The sequence below is a fragment of the Lampetra planeri genome, chromosome 23 (genome assembly GCF_965212315.1).
Source record: "Lampetra planeri chromosome 23, kcLamPlan1.2.h2, whole genome shotgun sequence".
Taxonomy (NCBI): domain Eukaryota; kingdom Metazoa; phylum Chordata; class Hyperoartia; order Petromyzontiformes; family Petromyzontidae; genus Lampetra; species Lampetra planeri.
The window spans coordinates 1,594,644-1,614,551 of NC_136129.1; the positions used below are offsets into that span (position 1 = coordinate 1,594,644).

General features: G+C 54.7%; 1 protein-coding gene across 2 annotated transcripts; it reads right to left on the reverse strand.

Annotated features, from left to right (window-relative positions):
* Positions 1 to 4,518: 4,518 nt before the first annotated feature.
* On the reverse strand, positions 4,519 to 12,917 carry LOC144726212 (NADH dehydrogenase [ubiquinone] iron-sulfur protein 5-like). Of its 2 annotated transcripts, none has more exons than XM_078604730.1 (3): positions 12,770 to 12,917; positions 6,234 to 6,458; positions 4,519 to 5,050 (listed from the first exon to the last, which is right to left on the reverse strand). In XM_078604730.1, the coding sequence occupies exons 2-3, from the start codon at positions 6,447 to 6,449 to the stop codon at positions 4,952 to 4,954; spliced, it is 315 nt and encodes a 104-aa protein (XP_078460856.1). In that variant the 5' UTR covers positions 6,450 to 6,458; positions 12,770 to 12,917; the 3' UTR covers positions 4,519 to 4,951. The 2 variants fall into 2 exon arrangements, with proteins under 2 accessions (XP_078460856.1, XP_078460857.1); XM_078604731.1 differs by lacking the exon at positions 12,770 to 12,917 and adding an exon at positions 11,019 to 11,108.
* Between the last annotated feature and the right edge of the window lie 6,991 nt (positions 12,918 to 19,908).

Consider the following 19,908-nt stretch of genomic DNA (forward strand, 5'->3'; position numbering starts at 1 on the left):
TTCCCGCTCACGGCCAACACCAGTGACAATTATTTGAAGCGGTCCTGGGCCTTCCGTAGGTCGAGTTGGCATGTAAACATCGCCACTCGGGAGAGAGTCAGCCGGGCGCGGTCCTGGCCACCCACCCCCTTGTGCGCCGTGCCGGTAACAGCACTTGCCCCAATAGTATGTTAAGGCTACACGGGGGATATTGTTATTTGTGTTCCATGTGTGCGCATGCGTGTACACATGCTACTCGGCGTTGTAGCTCCTCCTGTGAGAGAGTGGTCAGTCCACTGTGAGGACTATTTGTATAAAGATATTTAGCTTTTTCATCTAATAAAAAACATAACATTTGTCTGTCTCAATGCTAGGCACTTTATTAAAACCAGTTTTAACCGAAAGCATCTGGCCAAAAGTTTTAGCAAATAAAAAATGCACGGAGAGCTTTTCGTATTTTGCAAACATGATAGGACAGCGCCACCTAGCGATACGATTTGCTTCGGCAGATAATGTCCATCTTCAGATGTTTAATATCAGAAGTTTTTTTTCAAGTAAAACGAAATAAAAAATATTTCGCTTGGCCCTGTGTGGCTCACAAAGTCAAACTCGTAGTCAGTCACTCTGCTTGCTAACATGGTTCACGCACTCGTGCCCAGCCGTGGGTTAAATCGCTTGTTTTAACATCAACATTGTTTGAGCCCCCTGTCACTTTCTGCGAAACTGTGTAGCCAAAAACTCCATGCGGGCCGGTGCTGCAGGGCACATGGTTGGTTGAAGTTCTTTTAAACCAGGGGCCGGAGTGTCCAGAGGAAAAAAACTGCGTAAATCCTACGATAGAAGAAGCTGCTGCCTTCAGCCGGGTCTCAAGCTTCTAGCACGAGAGGGCAGCTGTTGCCGAGCATCGGGACGTGTCTGCACTCCGGTTGGCCTCGCGCAGTGTAGCTATGGTGACCAGCTCCCCTGCGGGATATTCCGCCAGGCACTCGGCCACATGTACAAACCCGGTGTGAACCGGTACATACGTACATGTGTATGTAAGTCTACGGATCTCTGTGTAAGTCTATGGATGTTGAACTTATTTCACATCGTACATAACCAACCATGCTAAACGGAGGTGCGGGGGAAGGACAACAAACTAAACACAAAAAACTGTTTATTAATAAATGAATTTTCTATCGAGATTATTTTAAAGTGCGTAGCTCCAGTGGCTTCCTAATATCGGAAGAGCTGTTCCAGATGGCTGCAGAAGCGCATCTGAAAGTGCGTGACGCGGTGAACGTCTTTGTTCGATAGCCAGCCAAAAGCCACTGCGAGGATGGGCCGGAGTTCGCGTGATGGTTTATGCTCCTTGACGCAATGAGAGTTTATCGGCAGGTCGCATGTGACGAGGGCAAGTGTGGGTACCCATCTCCTTTTTTTTTTCCAGGTGAGGCCTGGCCCAACCTGGCCACAAATGATAGCGCTCAACAAAGTGGCTTATCGTGTGGAAATTTCTAGCAGCCAAATACTCCAGGCATATGTTTCTAAAAACCTCTTCCGAGACATCTGGCCAGGAAGAGTAGGCCAAATACCCTCGGGGGGGGGGGGGGGTGATGACTAGAGGCAGTGGCGGGTGAGCAAGACATGGCCGGGCTGCACCTTACTTCAACCGTTGTATATCCACGCGGTGCCTGGGAGAGTCTTTGTGGAATTGTGACCTCTCCCTCCTCCCACTCATTGCATTCGTTGGCAGCAGCCAAGCGACGCGGCTACCGTTAAACCCCACGTGCTGGATGCCGGCCACGTGCCCTGGCTATAATTAATCCCGTTTCTGAAGCCAATAAAACACATCCCGTCGTCTCCGGAGACCGATTTGCGTCACGGGAATGCTTTATGTCATGGCCCTTTGCGCCGTAAAAATAGAAATGCTGATGTGTGAAGGGTCCTGAGCATCAACTCTTTTTAAAAGCAGTGCAGTGTTGGGTTCTCTGTTTTGGGCCCCAGGCACACTTGGTGAAACGAGAGTCCTTGTTCAACCACCTCCCCTCTTGCCCCCACCTCCCATTGTTGTCACCCGTTGTTTGCTGCCAGCATTTGCTCATTTTTCCCTTAATGACCACGGCCACCGCCGGTCCCTTCCCTTAGCTCTTCCTGCGAGTCCGCACGGGAGCGATCGGCTGCTGCCCCGCCAACTTGGTCGCGCGCAATCAAATCGGCTCGTCAAATTGCGGGCGTCCCCCTCCCCGCAACCGGGCGGACGTCGACAGGCGATTCACGTCGCACAATTTTAAGAGCGACTTCCAATCGTGCGGCCACCCAAACCCCCCCTCCTCTTCCGTCTCTCGATCTCTTGAGCAAATCCCATCTCATACAAACAGTGCTGATGGTTTGGTTTTTTTGGTCCGGCAAAGAGTGCTTTGAATCGCATTACTACGCATCTTGCTGCATGTATCCCTCCACTGCGGAGGGTGATGAGGCCGTGAGCCCGTGCGTGATGCCCGCCCCGGAGAGAGGTGCGTTTGCTGTTGCTATCACCTGTTGGCGGTGATCCCTATTGGGGCTTAAACTGAGCGTCTTTCGTTCGCGGCTTCTTTGAGAAACCGGACGTTGTTCCTCGCCCCTCCCCCAGATGCAGAATATTTATACTGCAGGATGAATTCGATGAGCTATAAAGCTCTTTTTTTACAGATGTCCAGTAGTGGCGGGTAGGAACGTTACAACAACAAACAGCACACAAACACGACAGTAGTGCAAAGTACAAGAAAGGTAAACAAATCGCCCAAACGCATAGAAATACATCTAAGCCATCCCCATCCTACCAGGCAAAGGCCACTTCCATTGCTTGTTGCCTTTTTTTTTCTTCCGACGGTACAACCGAGCCAGCCCGGGTGTGGCTCCGCGAGTGCCAGGTTGCTTTTCCACTGCAGAAACTGAACCGTGCCGCTGACGTCACGCACGACGAACGGACGCGTCGACGAGGCTGCGACGGGGTGTACTCGCGTCACGTTTTGGTGAACTCGGACTCGCCTGTGGCCCTGCTTGGCCCACAATCCAGACGTCGTGTGAGGCGGGCGGATTTTGCCGTGCGCGGTGGAACATGTGGAATGAGTCGTGTCGCTGGGATTGGCAGCAATCGCAGGAAGCGACACTGCGCAAGTTTCTAAATCCTGTGCTCGCCTTTTTTCTACACTTGCGGATATAACAATGTAAAACATTTTATGTATTGCATCCTCCAACGGCCAGTAGCCCCATGAGATACATGTTTGTCTCTTAACAACCTTCACACAATTAAAATAGCAGTGCTAACAATTCTACTTATTGTGAATAGTTTACAGCGAGAGGGCGCTTTAGGGATAGACTATTTTCTGGTAATGTACTAAGTGGTTCGGGCTAAGATAGTACTGGAGTGGTATGACTTTTGCCCATATGTTGGTGAGCTGTGTATTTAATGCCATGTGTAGGGGGGCAATTGTACTGTGTACAGTTAAGGATAATGACGCATGCTGACACGTGTAAGTTAAAATGTTAAGACTGTGTATGAGACTTAAGGCATTTTTTCCCATTTAATGAAATTATTATATATTGCAAAATGATGAACAGTATGGTTAAAAGTAAAACTTCATTGTTGAAAATGGTGATTTATTGTACAGGATGCGTGTTATTTCAGTAAACAAAAGGTGGTTGGGACGTTATAATGTAAAGTGCCAATAATAATGCCATGAACGTTAGAAAAGTCTCTACAGAACCAAGAATATTGGTCAACATTGGTTACCAGCCCACTGACTCATGAACACGATAAAGCTGCAGATGATAAAATATTGAATTGTATGTCCACTCAATTGAAGCGGTGGTAGCGCGACCCAGCGCCATCGTGGTCAGCGGAGGCCAGCGCAGGCCAGGACCAGCGCAGGCCAGGACCAGCGCAGGCCAGGGCCAGCGCGACCCAGCGGTAACGTGGCCAGCGCCAGCGCTTGTCGCAGAGGTTCGAATCCACAGCGGCCATGCCGAGTAGGTGATTGCATGCCTAAAGGTTTCGGATGCACCAGGAACCTCGGTACGACGCAGAATATTTGGCGATGCTGCGTTTCCAGTGGTGCACCAGTACGATTAGCAAACTCGTCAACAATCCTGCCTTACAAGAAAATTGTGTAATTCGGGCACTGGCCCCATGAGGCACATTGTGTGCTATCACCGGCCATTTCCCAGAACATTGCCTATATATTTTAAGGCCACAGTGTTAAGCTGTGGATCTACTTCCTAAATTTTACCAGGTAAGGCCCATTGAGCTAGTTTTTTTAAAGCAAACTGGCCACATAACTCAACAAAGTGGCTTATGTGGAAATGTACATCAGCCAATTACTCGAAACACGTGATGTTGATTCTAAGTGAGAGAGACGCGCAAACTCCAAATATACAGCAGGCGTCAGGGTTGTGATCGAACCCACGATCTCCCGTCTACCAGGCGAGGTAGTTCACATGTCCCAGCCACCACTGCATCCCAATTGTTGAAACTAATGCCACCAACTTGAAAAACACAAGGCACCTTGAGAGGTCGGGGAAAATAGGGAAAGTTGTTTAATTCACAGAATTCCACCCAATACATTCACCAAGGACAAAATGACAGTTACCACCATTCCATTATCTGGCGCTGTGGAGGGGTGGATCCAGATTAAACAAGGAAAATGCAAGACGTGCATATTAAATTCGCAAATGTATTGTTTCCGTAGAACGGAGGCAGGTGGGGTGACCACGTAGAGTGCCCTCTTTGCATTGCTCATTAAAGGAATTGGTTTACTCTGGAATCTTAATTTAGCTGACCCTTGACAAGCGAGGACCGGCTATTAAGCCAGCGAACACGTGAAGCATTTATTTTTTTCCTCAATCCACAAGCCAGATAATGCACCGAGGGATATTCGAGAGTTGCTGCAAGCACCGAACACGATTTGAGTGGATGTTTCCCTGGCCGATGTCTCCTGGTGGTGGCGCTCTTTCACGGACTTCCCACAACTTCGGAGAACTTCCGGGGGGTGTACTTCCCCTCCTGGATCAGCTTATCCCTCTGCTGGAGGATCACTTTCATCCGCTCGATCTGGAGGCGACACAAGGAAAACGACCCAAAGCGTGGCACGTGTGCACGGGCGAGAGGAGTCTGTGGATCACGAAGAGATTTGGGGAAACTCCCAAAATGCACTGCTGGGCTGACATGCGCCGTCATCACCGGGTGACGACCTACAGAACACGTGTCCGCGCATCCACCTGTGGTCCTTTTGAGTGCTTGCGTTATGTGGAACTAATTTCGGACCGTAAGTACCCAACCACACTAATTGGAGGTATGAAGGAGACAAAGGCGTGGTGCTGGCCACCACCCTCATGTGCCACAGTGCCAACTTTCATAGGTGCTGCTCGCTAACAGCACTAGGCCCAAACAGTCTGCAGAAGGCTATACGGGGGATCTGAGTGGGTGAGGCTGTTGGGAGTGACTGCGAGTGAGTGTAGTTGGGTGAGCATGAGGTTTCGAGAGTAAATCGACGAGTGCATGCGAGTGTTGGGTGAGAGAGAGGGAGCTGTGGTGGTTTGGAGATGTTAACTACCTCGCTGAATATACAGGAGGTCGTGGGTTTGATCCCAACCCTGACTCCTGTATATTTAGAGATTGCATGTTCTCCCTGTGGTTGCGTGGATTTTTCTCCGGTTTTCCCCTCACCATTTAGAATCAACGTCACGAGTATTTGGCTGCTGCTAAGAAGTTTCCACTACTTTGTTGAACTATCATTGTGATAACCAGGTCGCTGCTGGGCCTTGACTGGTAAAATAATGAAAAATAGTTTAACACGTCGACTTTTTGGGACCAACATCCTTAAGAGATTTTTGGGTCAGATCGTGTGAATGTGTCGTTAAACCTGCTAGCACCCGACAGCCAACTTGCAAGGTTTGTCATGTGGACAAAATGTGCCCAATTCGTTCCTAGTTCACACCAGTGGTGTGTTGGAGAGTAAACCCACTACATTTACAATGGTTTACTCTCCAACACACCGGTGTCGGCTGAACTAATCGGCACGTTTGTTTACGTGACAAACCTTATAAAATTGGCTGTTGGGTGAACGACACATTTATATTTGCGTGGTCTAACCTAAAAAAATACCTTACGGATAATGAAAAATAGATGAATAAGAGGTTTTAGAAGATGAGTGAGAACGAGCAGGCAGGCTTTGCACGCCGGCGCGGTCGCCACCCTGCCACCCACCCTGCCACCCACCCTGCCGCCCACCCACCATCTTGGCCTTGAACAGGCACTCCTTGTAGTCCTCGATCTCGTGCTGGCACTCTCTGCTGGCGCGCACCGTGCCCAGGCCGTGCGAGCAGTCGATCACCTCCTGCTCGTAGAGGTGGCAGCGGCCGGCACGCCGCGCCATGTTGTCCTTGGAGCGCACCGTGAAGAGCTGGTCAAACTCCACGCCCAGCCACGCCTTCACGTCGAGGAACGGCATCGTGGCTTCCTAGCCCAGAGATCGCGAGGGGGAGAGATGCGAGCTCACAATGTCAGAAGCTTGCGATGACGAGGGGATGGTCACAGTTGCACGTGTACACTGAAAGCAATCAAACAAACTTTTAGCTTACCAGGTAAGGCCCCACTGAGCTATGTGGCTCGTTTATTCAGAAGCAACTGATAGCTCAACGAAGTGGCGGCCTATAACGTGAACATTTATAACAGCCAAATACTTAACGCTTGTTCATTGTAAATGAGGGAAAAAATCGGAGAAAAATCCAAGCGACCACGGGGAGAGAACAAGAAAACTTCAAATATTCAGCAGGCGTCAGGGTTATGATCGAACCCACCACCTCCTGCATACCTGGCGAGGGAGTTAACATCTCGCCACCGCTGTCGGGTTACTGAATGCAGAACACAACCGTGTCCCTGGGAGGCTCCGCTCGAAAAAACAATAGCTGGCAGCTGACGACTGCAGCCCAGCCGACATTTACAGCCCCTCCCACTGCTCGGGTAGCCCCTCCCACTGCCCAAGTAGCCCCTCCCACTGCCTGGGTAGCCCCTCCCACTGCCTGGGTAGCCCCTCCCACTGCCCGGGTAGCCCCTCCCACTGCCTGGGTAGCCCCTCCCACTGCCTGGGTAGCCCCTTCCACTGTTTGTGACCCCTCCCACTGCTCAGGTAGCCCCATCTGCCCAAGGTCAGCATGAGGCCAGAATATTTAGTTTGGGAATTGGGAGGTGGGGAGGTGTCGTAGAGAAACAGCAGCGTGAGTGAGCATCACAGAAAGCATGAGACGCCGACTGATTGACGCATGCGAGTGGAGGGCAGAGGAACGAGAGACCACAAGACATGCATCGAGGTGATGACGAGAAGAGCGAGGTGCATGAACGCGCCACTATAGAGACGTACGATAAACTTATTCCGCACCACACATCGCCACCCGTGCTAGTCGGAGGTATGGAAACATTTCTCGCGTAGAGCAGGCGAGAGGGGAGATGGAGCGAGGATTTGGTGGAGCGTGAGAGAGAGCGAAGGTGCGAGGCAGGCAGGAGAGAGCGATATTGGAGGGATCAAGGAATGAGAGGTGAGGGTGCGATTCGAGCAAGGATGATGAGAGGCAGGAGAGAGATGGGTTCAGAGGGAACTCGGGAGTCAAATCTGTGAATGACAACACCAATTACAGCAGAGCCTTGAGTGCAGCGAGAATACACAAACAGAATGAGCAACACGCAAAGGTGTGCAGCAGTGCATGAAGACATGCTGTCGGCCTTATGCAGACCACTAACCTCAACAGAACTGCGTTGCCATTCTAGACCACCAACTCAAGACACTGAGATAACGTGGTCAACCAACATCGATGGCCATACTGTTGAGTCATAATGAGTGCGAAACCAAGAATTGTAGATACAATTCTTGCTTCATTTTTTTCTGGATCGTATCCCGCGCGTGCAATGCCAGTGCGTGTTGGACTCTACTCCAACCTGACGGCCAACAGAGATGAAACCGTTGTCACGTGAACAATCGAGGACCAGCATCCTCTTTATCGTCTGATGACCCAATAATAATACATTGGTACGTTTGTGAGAGGGGGTGATTGTGAGATAGGGGTGAGTGAGGTGAGCGTAAGAGTGGTGAGGGAGATGTGAGTGAGGTGAGAGGGAGGTGAGGTGAGTGAAGGGTGAGGTGAGTACCATTAGGGAGCGGTGTCGTGAGTCAGGTGAGCGTGAGGTGAGAGGGGTGAGGTGAGAGGGGTGAGAGGGGAGGATCAAGCGAGAGCAGTCGGGGAGATGTGAGGTGTGGTGAGGTGAGGGTCAGGCGAGGACGGGATAATTTCGTCTGCCGCTTCATTGACTCGATCGTGTTCGCTCCCCACTTCTCTCCGACCGCGAATTACCCCGTTCTCGTGCTGGGTGCACTGCGCCTGGTCTGTCCACGCTCTATTGTTAATGTTTTGTTCTTTAAGTTTAATCGTCGTCGTCGTGGTGAGTATGTTTTGCTGCACCGCTGACTCGTTCTGTTCCGTTCTTGCCGATTCCTCCGCACGGATCGCTCCGATGTCGCTGTGATTTTGCTCTCAGCTCAACTACGTTTTTTTTTATTTCACCAGGTAAGGCCCACTGAGCTATGTAGCTCTTCTTCAGAAGCACCACAGATCCCCCTTAAAAACTCGCTAGGCCAACTGGCTAAATAGGACTACGTCAGAATTAAACATTGATGCGGGGTGGGGTGAGGTGAGCGAGGTGAGGGTGGAGTGTGGTGAGAGTGGTGAGGTGAGGGGCTGGTAACCCCTCCACCTGGCACTTTTTTTTCTACAAAGCACCACGGTGGAAAGGGGCTGTCCATAAATGACGTCACGCGATTTTGGACAATTTGTTTACCCCCCCCCTCGTCACACGGCGTCACAAAAGTCAGACCCCCCCCCCCCTCAAATATGACGTCACAAAGCTCTGCTCGCCCCCCTAAAAAAATATAAACACGCTTCAAATCGCTTTAAACTATTTTCATTGTAGTGCGTATTTAATGTGGCGCTGCACTCTGATGTTGTAGGAGAAAAAAAATATTAAAACGTCAATTTAATTAAGTAGAACGTGATAATTGGTTTTTTACCCTTTTATCTGGCAACAAAACTGACACCTTTTTTACGAGGAGTCATGTTTGCATAGACCACAATACCTGCAGTCATAATGCAAACAAAAAACATACCTCTGATAATGTATGCACTGTCCTTGAAGTTGATTGGTCCACACCCGAGACAGCTTTCCTTAGAGCCTAGTCTCACATGGGTTGGACCAGATGACGCCAAAAGGCGCACAACTCAAAGACAATGCACCATCAGAGTATGAGAGCTCGGGGTAAAAATTTACACCATTGGTACCTCATTTGCCAGTCAAAAATATGATTGGTTTTTTACCCTTTTATCTGGCAACAAAACTGACACCTTTTTTTACGAGGAGTCATGTTTGCATAGACCACAATACCAGACCACAATACTCGAGACAGCTTAAGCTGTCAGCTTAAGCTGTCTCGGGTGTGGACCAATCAACTTCAAGGACAGTGCATACATTATCAGAGTTATGTTTTTTGTTCGCATTATGACTGCAGGTATTGTGGTCTATGCAAACATGACTCCTCGTAAAAAAAAGTGTCAGTTTACTTGCCAGATAAAAGGGTAAAAAAACTAATATCATGTTTTTTGACTGGCAAATGAGGTACCAATGTTGTAAGTAGAACGTGTTGTCGATATTTATTTAAAGTTGCGCATTTTAATATGACGTCACATTTCTCAACCCCCCCCCCCCTCGTCACACATCGTCACAAATGTCTGACCCCCCCCCCTCTAGGTGCGTGACGTCATTTATGGACGGCCCCAAACACAAAAATAAGCACAATAATTAAGGGCCTTCAAAATGGTGGGAGGGCCCGGGTAATGCTACGTGGCCAGTAGTCGGAGCCATTCCCTGTTCACCTTGGGGTGCTCCAGGGATGCCCTCTGGCTACCACATTATTTAACATCATTTTTGACCACGTAGTTCGAGAAGCTTGCCATGGCTGTACCGGAAGAATTACCATCTGGTACCGATACAATGGGGGGCTGATCGATGTCCGGGTGGGTCGAGGGGTGGCTCCCTATTGGTTAACCATGCTATGTATGCCGATGATCTGATGATTGCTGCTCACTCAGAGGAGGAGTTGAAGGCGCTGCTGCTGAAGCTGGAGCGTGTCACTAAGAGGTGGGGCCTTACCATCAGCCTCACCAAAACTAAGCACCTGCCTGGGTATTTTGTGCCACCAAACACTCCACCACCTCAGCTCCCCATTGGTGATGGAGCAGTTGTGGAGAGAGTGGAGAATTTCCCATACCTGGGCAGTGTGCTCATGACCGGTTCCGGTTTAACAGCAGAGGTCGCACTCCGAATCAGTCGAGCGGCATTATCTTTTCATCGGCTGCGTAACGCTGTGTGGAAGCTACCTGGTCTGTCGCTCCGCACGAAGCTTCGGGTCTTCTCGGCCACAGTCATTCCCTCCCTTCTCTATGCCTGTGAAACGTGGACCCGTCTAATGGAACATCTGCGCCGGTTATAAACATTCAGGCTGGCATGCCTACAATCCATCCTGGGATGGATGGGTTTAACCATGCTGGATTGTGTTAGGAGCTCACAAATCTTTGAAAGATCTGGACACATTCCCATCAGTGAGCTCCTCCGGCAGGCAAGGCTGCGTTGGCCGGGTCATATTGCCCACATGCCCAGCCACTGCATGCCCAAGCAGCTTCTGTTTGGCCGCATAGCACGGGATGGAGAAGAGATGGAGTGATGTGGTACAAGAGGATATGGAGCTGAGTGGACTTGGCGATGACTGGTACCAGCGGCGTCAAGATCGGCCTCTGTGGAGGAGGCTCGTGAAGGACGCTACTGGGCAGTTGGAGGCAGTCGCCCTCCAACAACAACGGAGGGCGGAGGAGCGACGCTCACAACAACGAGCGGAGCGCCGGGCGGATAGAATGCAGCAAGTTGTTACAGCTGGTGGTGGTGTATCTACCGGTCATCTCGGTTAACCAACCCATTGCACCTGCTGAGTCTGTCCCGAGACCTCCTGGCAGCGAGGCCTTTGACACTTCACGTGGCCTCAAAGTGCACCTGGCCTGGCACAGGCGCCGTGGTGACGTCACCGTCACTTGGTGGCGAATGGCCGGGTGATTGAGGTTAGGGCGAGGTGAGAGGGGTGAGGTGTGGTGAGGGTGAGGTGTGGTGTGGTGAGGGTGAATGCGGTTAGAGGGGTGAGGTGAGGGGAGTAGGTTGAGTGCGAAGGGTGAGGTGAGAGTGAGGTGAGTGTGGTGAGGGCGAGAGTGGGTGAGTGAGGGAGAGGTGAGTGTGATGAAGGTGAGTGAGGTGAGGATGAGTGAGGTGAGTGTGATGAGGGTGAGTGTGGAGAGGGAGGTGATGGTGAATGAGGTGAGTGTGAGGGTGGTGAGGGTCAGTGAGGTGAGGGTGAGTGAGGTGAGTGTGGTGAGGGTGGTGAGGGTGGTGAGTGAGGTGAGTATGAGTGTGCTGAGTGTGAGTGAGTGAGTGTGATGGTGCTGAGTGTGGTGAGTGAGGGTGAGTATGGTGAGTGTGGTGAGTGTGGTGAGGGTGAGTGTGTGCTGAGTGTGCTGAGTGAGTGTGGTGAGTGAGGTGAGGGTGAGTGAGGGTGAGTGTGAGGGTGGTGATGGTAAGTGTAAGTGAGTGTGAGTGAGGGTGGTGAGGGTGAGTGAGTGAGGTGAGTGTGCTGAGTGTGAGTGAGGGTGAGTGTGAGGGTGGTGAGTGTGAGTGAGCGTGGTAAGGGTGAGTGAGTGAGTGTGTGCTGAGTGAGTGAGAGTGTGCTGAGTGAGTGAGAGGGTGGTGAGTGTGCTGAGTGTGGAGTGGAGGGTGGTGAGGGTGGAGTGGGGGGTGGTGAGGGTGGTGGGAGGGGTGGTGAGGGTGGTGGTGAGGGTGGAGTGGAGGGTGGTGAGGGTGAGTGTGAGGGTGGTGAGTGTGAGTGAGGGTGGTGAGAGTGAGTGAGTGTGTGCTGAGTGAGTGAGTGCTGAGTGAGTGAGAGTGTGCTGAGTGTGAGTGAGGGTGGTGTGCTGAGTGTGCTGAGTGAGAAGGTGGTGAGTGTGCTGAGGTTGAGTGTGGTGAGTGTGAGGATGGTGAGGATGGTGAGTGTGGTGAGGGTGAGTGTGATGGTGGTGAGGCTGAGTGGTGAGGGTGAGTCAGTGTGTGCTGAGTGGTGAGTGAGTGTGCTGAGTGTGAGTGAGGTGAGTGTGGTGAGTGAGTGTGAGTGAGTGGTGAGTGTGTGCTGAGTGAGTGTGAGAGTGGTGAGTGTGAGTGAGGGTGAGTGAGTGTGAGTGAGGGTGAGTGTGTGCTGAGTGAGTGTGAGAGTGGTGAGTGTGAGTGAGGGTGAGTGAGGTGAGTGTGAGTCAGTGTGGTGAGGGTGAGTCAGTGTGGTGAGGGTGAGTGAGTGAGGGTGAGGATGGTGAGTGTGAGTGAGTGTGAGTGAGGTGAGTGTGAGTGAGGGTGAGTGAGGTGAGTGTGAGTCAGTGTGGTGAGGGTGAGTCAGTGTGGTGAGGGTGAGTGAGTGAGGGTGAGGATGGTGAGTGTGAGTGAGTGTGAGAGTGGTGAGTGTGAGTGAGGGTGAGTGAGGTGAGTGTGAGTCAGTGTGGTGAGGGTGAGTCAGTGTGGTGAGGGTGAGTGAGTGAGGGTGAGGATGGTGAGTGTGAGTGAGTGTGAGTGAGGTGAGTGTGAGTCAGTGTGGTGAGGGTGAGTGTGAGGATGGTGAGTGTGCTGAGTGCTCTGCCCGCTCACCGGAGCTCGCGTCCTTGAGGCCGCTGTTCGACGTGACCCCTGACCCCACTGTCTGCCGTAAAGCACCACGCAGATCCCCTTCACGACGGCGCTTTACGACCCTGCGGCTTTCCGCAGAGCACGTTACTAAAATCGATTTCATTGAGCATCGATTGGCTTAGACTGTGATTCCAGAATCGATTCCTACTCGCGCTAAACTTCTAATTTGCAAAAATATCATTGTTAAACTCATTAACTCTCATCCCATTGTTAAACTCATCAACGCCCATCCCATTGTTAAACTCATTAACGGTTATCCCATTGTTCCACTCATTAACTCCCATACCATTGTTAAACTCATTAACGCCCATCCCATTGTTAAACTCAGTAACTCCCATACCATTGTTAAACTCAGTAACTCCCATCCCATTGTTCCACTCATTAACGGTTATCCCATTGTTCCACTCATTAACTCCCATACCATTGTTAAACTCATTAACTCTCATCCCATTGTTAAACTCAGTAACTCCCATCCCATTGTTCCACTCATTAACGGTTATCCCATTGTTCCACTCATTAACTCCCATACCATTGTTAAACTCATTAACTCTCATCCCATTGTTAAACTCATTAACTCTCATACCATTGTTAAACGAATTAACTATCATCCCATTGTTAAACTCATTAACTACAGAAATAATTTTTTGGTTCTTTCGGTAAAGTCACGTAGAAAGAAGATAAATTAAATAATAAAACACGACGTTTCGATTGCAACACAAGCAATCATCATCAGGTACGAATGAATGAGAAACAAACCTAGTAAACTTAGAAATACAATACAACACAGAGAGTCGGCTAACACCCTACCTGGTTGATTTAAGTTCTTCCAAAGAGTGCGCAAATTGAGAGAGAGACAAAACACGGAGACACATCGTTTCGTCTCTCTCTCAAATGTAGCACTCCTTTCTCTGGTGTAGGCCAATCAGTTTCAAAGACACTGCCATTTATCATTATCAGAGCATGGTTTTTTCCCGCATGTTGCCCGCAAGTACTGCGTGTGTTTAATGCAGTACGTGATTCCTTGCAAAAGGCATCTATTTGGTGTTTGAGCATTTTACCTTCTGTTTTATTTCCAGAAAGGGGAAAATATATTCTTATCTTTCATACTTTGGTACTGGCTAAAAAGGTCCCGTGATATCACACATACGCGTGTGTGTGAGTGTGTGCGTTCTAGATAATACTCAACGTCGCATCTTCCTGTGCCCCGCACGGGACCATCTGTGACAAAAATATCTTCAGCGCTCATCGCATTCCCCCTGCAGTGATACATACATATTCAGATTCTGATTAATTCGTTGAATCCAATGGAGAAGGAATTCACACGCCCCCACCACCCAACCCCCATATTCCGGCTGGAGGTGTCAGAATCGGAATCAGTATTTATGCCTCCAATAGGAGGAATCCGATGAGCTATAAAGTTCTTTATAGCAGATGTCCAGTAGGAGGGATGGAGGGAGTGTGTCACAGGCGGGGGGAGGCGGCCAGGAATAGCCGATGCCTCGCGCCCAGATTTAGAATGATTTTGTTTTTTGTGAATGGGCGAGAGAGCAGTCGCCGGGATCAGAATCTTTTATCGATTTAAAAAAAAATGATTTGGACTGCAGCAGCAGGAGGAGGAATCCGATGAGCTAAGAGGCTCGTTATTTGTCTCAGATGTCCAGTAAGGGGGGGGGGGGGGCACGGGGTTCGCGTTACACCACCGACAACAGCAACAGCAGCACACAAACTACAGCAGCGCGAATAACGAGGTAGTGGAGAGGTAAGCAAGTCAGTCAAAGTGGACGTCGTCTTTGAGCAGGTAAGGCCCGGTGAGATGACTCGTGTCCGACGCGTGGGACCCAGCCAACAAAAAAAGACAAAGATCCCCCGTGTAGCCGGTAACAAACCGTAGGGGCAAGTGCTGATAGCGAGTAGGAGCGCCTATGAAGGACTGCACGGCACACGATGGCGGTGGGTGGCCAGCAGCACGCCCGGCCGCCTTTGTCTTCCCAGTGGCGATGTTTACTGCACACCGCCCAACCACCACCACCACCCACTCCAGAGCCAGCCCCTTCCCTCTACAGCCCCTCACCTCCATCCCTCCACTCCACCCTCACCACCCTCCACTCCACCCTCACCACCCTCCACGCCACCCTCACCATCCTCCACTCCACCCTCACCACCCCTCCCTCCACCCTCACCACCCTCCACTCCACCCTCACCACCACCACCCTCACCACCCCCCACTCCACCCTCACCACCCTCCACTCCACCCTCACCACCCTCCCCTCCACCCTCACCGCTCACCACTCCACCCTCACCACCCTCCACTCCACCCTCACCACCCTCCACTCCACCCTCACTACCCTCCACTCCACCCTCACCTCCCTCCACTCCACCCTCACCACCCTCCACTCCACCCTCACCACCCTCCACTCCACCCTCACCACCACCCTCACCACTCCACCCTCACCACCCTCCACTCCACCCTCACCACCCCTCCCTCCACCCTCACCACCCTCCCCTCCACCCTCACCGCTCACCACTCCACCCTCACCACCCTCCACTCCACCCTCACCACCCTCCACTCCACCCTCACTACCCTCCACTCCACCCTCACCTCCCTCCACTCCACCCTCACCACCCTCCACTCCACCCTCACCACCCTCCACTCCACCCTCACCACCACCCTTACCCCACCACCACCACCATCCCTCCACTCCACCCTCACCACCCTCCCTCCACCCTCACCACCACCCCTACCCCACCACCATCCCTCCACTCCACCCTCACAACCCTCCAATCCACCCTCCACTCCACCCTCACCACCCTCCACTCCACCCTCACCACCACCCCTACTCCACCACCACCACCATCCCTCCACTCCACCCTCACTACCCTCCACTCCACCCTCACCTCCCTCCACTCCACCCTCACCACCCTCCACTCCACCCTCACCACCCTCCACTCCACCCTCACCACCACCCTTACCCCACCACCACCACCATCCCTCCACTCCACCCTCACCACCCTCCCTCCACCCTCACCACCACCCCTACCCCACCACCATCCCTCCACTCCACCCTCACAACCCTCCAATCCACCCTCCACTCCACCCTCACCACCCTCCACTCCACCCTCACCACCACCCCTACCCCACCACCACCACCATCCCTCCACTCAACCCTCACCACCCTCCCTCCACCCTCACCACCACCCCTACCCCACCACCACCACCATCCCTCCACTCCACCCTCACAACCCTCCAATCCACCCTCCACTCCACCCTCACCACCCTCCACTCCACCCTCACCACCACCCCTACCCCACCACCACCATCCTTCCACTCTACCCTCACCACCCTCCACTCCACCCTAACCACCCTCCAATCCACCCTCCACTCCACCCTCACCACCCTCCAATCCACCCTCACCACCACCCCTACCCCCACCACCGCCCACCCTCCACTCCACCCTCACCACCACCACCCCTACCCCACCACTCCACCCTCCACTCCACCCTCACCACCACCCCTACCCCACCCTCACCACCCTCACCACCCTCCACTCCACCCTCACCACCCCTCCCTCCACCCTCACCACCCTCCACTCTACCCTCACCACCACCACCCTCACCACCCCTCCCACCACCCTCACCACCCCCCACTCCACCCTCACACCACCCTCCACCCTCACCACCCCTCCACTCCACCCTCACTACCCTCCACTCCACCCTCACCACCCTCCACTACACCCTCACCACCCTCCCCTCCACCCTCACCACCCTCCACTCCACCCTCACCACCCTCCACTCCACCCTCACTACCCTCCACTCCACCCTCACCACCCTCTACTCCACCCTCACCACCCTCCACTCCACCCTCACCACCCTCCACTCCACCCTCACCACCCTCCACTCCACCCTCACCACCCTCCATTCCACCCTCACCCCCACCCTCACCACCCTCCACTCCACCCTCACCACCACCCCTACCCCACCACTCCACCCTCCGCTCCACCCTCACCACCACCCCTACCCCACCCTCACCACCCTCACCACCCTCCACTCCACCCTCACCACCCCTCCCTCCACCCTCACCACCCTCCACTCCACCCTCACCACCACCACCCCTCCCACCACCCTCACCACCCCCCACTCCACCCTCACCACCCTCCACTCCACCCTCACCACCACCCTCACCACCCCTCCCACCACCCTCACCACCCCCCACTCCACCCTCACCACCCTCCACTCCACCCTCACCACCACCACCCTCACCACCCCTCCCACCACCCTCACCACCCCCTCCACCCACTCCACCCTCACCACCACCCCTACCCCACCACCGCCACCCTCCACTCCACCCTCACCACCACCACCATCCCCCCACTCCACCCTCACCACCCTCCACTCCACCCTCACCACCACCCTCACCACCCCTCCCACCACCCTCACCACCCCCCACTCCACCCCTCACCACCACCCCTACCCCACCACCGCCACCCTCCACTCCACCCTCTACTCCACCCTCACCACCCTCCACTCCACCCTCTACTCCACCCTCCACTCCACCCTCACCACCCTCCACTCCACCCTCACCACCCTCCATTCCACCCTCACCCCCACCCTCACCACCCTCCACTCCACCCTCACCACCACCCCTACCCCACCACTCCACCCCTCCGCTCCACCCTCACCACCACCCCTACCCCACCCTCACCACCCTCACCACCCTCCACTCCACCCTCACCACCCCTCCCTCCACCCTCACCACCCTCCACCTCCACCCTCACCACCACCACCCGCCCTCCCACCACCCTCACCACCCCCCACTCCACCCTCACCACCCTCCACTCCACCCTCACCACCACCCTCACCACCCCTCCCACCACCCTCACCACCCCCCACTCCACCCTCACCACCCTCCACTCCACCCTCACCACCACCACCCTCACCACCCCTCCCACCACCCTCACCACCCCCCACTCCACCCTCACCACCACCCCTACCCCACCACCGCCACCCTCCACTCCACCCTCACCACCACCACCATCCCCCCACTCCACCCTCACCACCCTCCACTCCACCCTCACCACCACCCTCACCACCCCTCCCACCACCCTCACCACCCCCCACTCAACCCTCACCACCACCCCTACCCCACCACCGCCACCCTCCACTCCACCCTCACCACCACCACCACCATCCCCCCACTCCACCTTCACCACCCTCCACTCCACCCTCACCATCACCACCCTCACCACCCCTCCCACCACCCTCACCACCCCCCACTCCACCCTCACCACCACCCCTACCCCACCACCGCCACCCTCCACTCCACCCTCACCACCACCACCACCATCCCTCCACTCCACCCTCACCACCACCCCTACCCCACCCTCACCACCCTCCACTACACCTTCACCACCACCCTACCCCACCACTCCACCCTCCACTCCACCCTCACCACCACCCCTACCCCACCACCACCATCCCTCCACTCCACCCTCACAACCCTCCAATCCACCCTCCACTCCACCCTCACCACCCTCCACTCCACCCTCACCACCACCCCTACCCCACCACCACCATCCCTCCAATCCACCCTCACCACCCTCCACTCCACCCTAACCCACCCTCCAATCCACCCTCCACTCCACCCTCACCACCCTCCAATCCACCCTCACCACCACCCCTACCCCACCACCGCCACCCTCCACTCCACCCTCACCACCACCACCCCTACCCCATCACTCCACCCTCCACTCCACCCTCACCACCACCCCTACCCCACCCTCACCACCCTCCACTCCACCCTCACCACCCTCCACTCCACCCTCACTACCCTCCACCCTCACCACCCTCTACTCCACCCTCACCACCCTCCACTCCACCCTCACCACCCTCCACTCCACCCTCAACACCCTCCACTCCACCCTCACCACCCTCCACTCCACCCTCACCCCCCACCCTCACCACCCTCCACTCCACCCTCACCACCACCCCTACCCCACCACTCCACCCTCCGCTCCACCCTCACCACCACCCCTACCCCACCCTCACCACCCTCACCACCCTCCACTCCACCCTCACCACCCCTCCCTCCACCCTCACCACCCTCCACTCCACCCTCACCACCACCACCCCTCCCACCACCCTCACCACCCCCCACTCCACCCTCACCACCCCTCCCTCCACCCTCACCACCCCCCCACTCCACCCTCACCACCACCCCTACCCCACCACCGCCACCCTTCACTCCACCCTCACCACCACCACCATCCCCCCACTCCCACCCTCACCACCCTCCACTCCACCCTCACCACCACCCTCACCACCCCTCCCACCACCCTCACCACCCCCCCACTCCACCCCTCACCACCACCCCTACCCCACCACCGCCACCCTCCACTCCACCCTCACCACCTCCACCATCCCCCCACTCCACCTTCACCACCCTCCACTCCACCCTCACCACCACCACCCTCACCACCCCTCCCACCACCCTCACCACCCCCCCACTCCACCCTCACCACCACCCCTACCCCACCACCGCCACCCTCCACTCCACCCTCACCACCACCACCACCATCCCTCCACTCCACCCTCACCACCACCTCTACCCCACCCTCACCACCCTCCACTACACCTTCACCACCACCCTACCCCACCACTCCACCCTCCACTCCACCCTCACCACCACCTCTACCCCACCACCGCCACCCTCCACTCCACCCTCACCACCACCACCCCTACCCCACCACTCCACCCTCCACTCCACCCCTACCCCACCCTCACCACCCTCACCACCCTCAACTCCACCCTCACCACCCCTCCCTCCACCCTCACCACCCTCCACTCCACCCTCACCACCACCACCCTCACCACCCCTCCCACCACCCTCACCACCCCCCACTCCACCCTCACCACCCTCCACTCCACCCTCACCACCCTCCACTCCACCCTCACTACCCTCCACTCCACCCTCACCACCCTCCACTCCACCCCTCACCACCCTCCCCTCCACCCTCACCACCCTCCACTCCACCCTCACCACCCTCCACTCCACCCTCCACTCCACCCTCACCACTCACCACTCCACCCTCACCACCCTCCACTCC

Excerpts from the sequence above, each read along its gene's own strand:
- LOC144726212 (XM_078604730.1), bottom strand. The coding sequence starts at position 6,449 with ATGCCGTTCCTCGACGTGAAGGCGTGGCTGGGCGTGGAGTTTGACCAG. Across the intron at positions 5,051-6,233 it reads GCCTGTTCAAGGCCAAGATG|ATCGAGCGGATGAAAGTGAT; the intron begins GTGGGTGGGCGG and ends TGTCGCCTCCAG.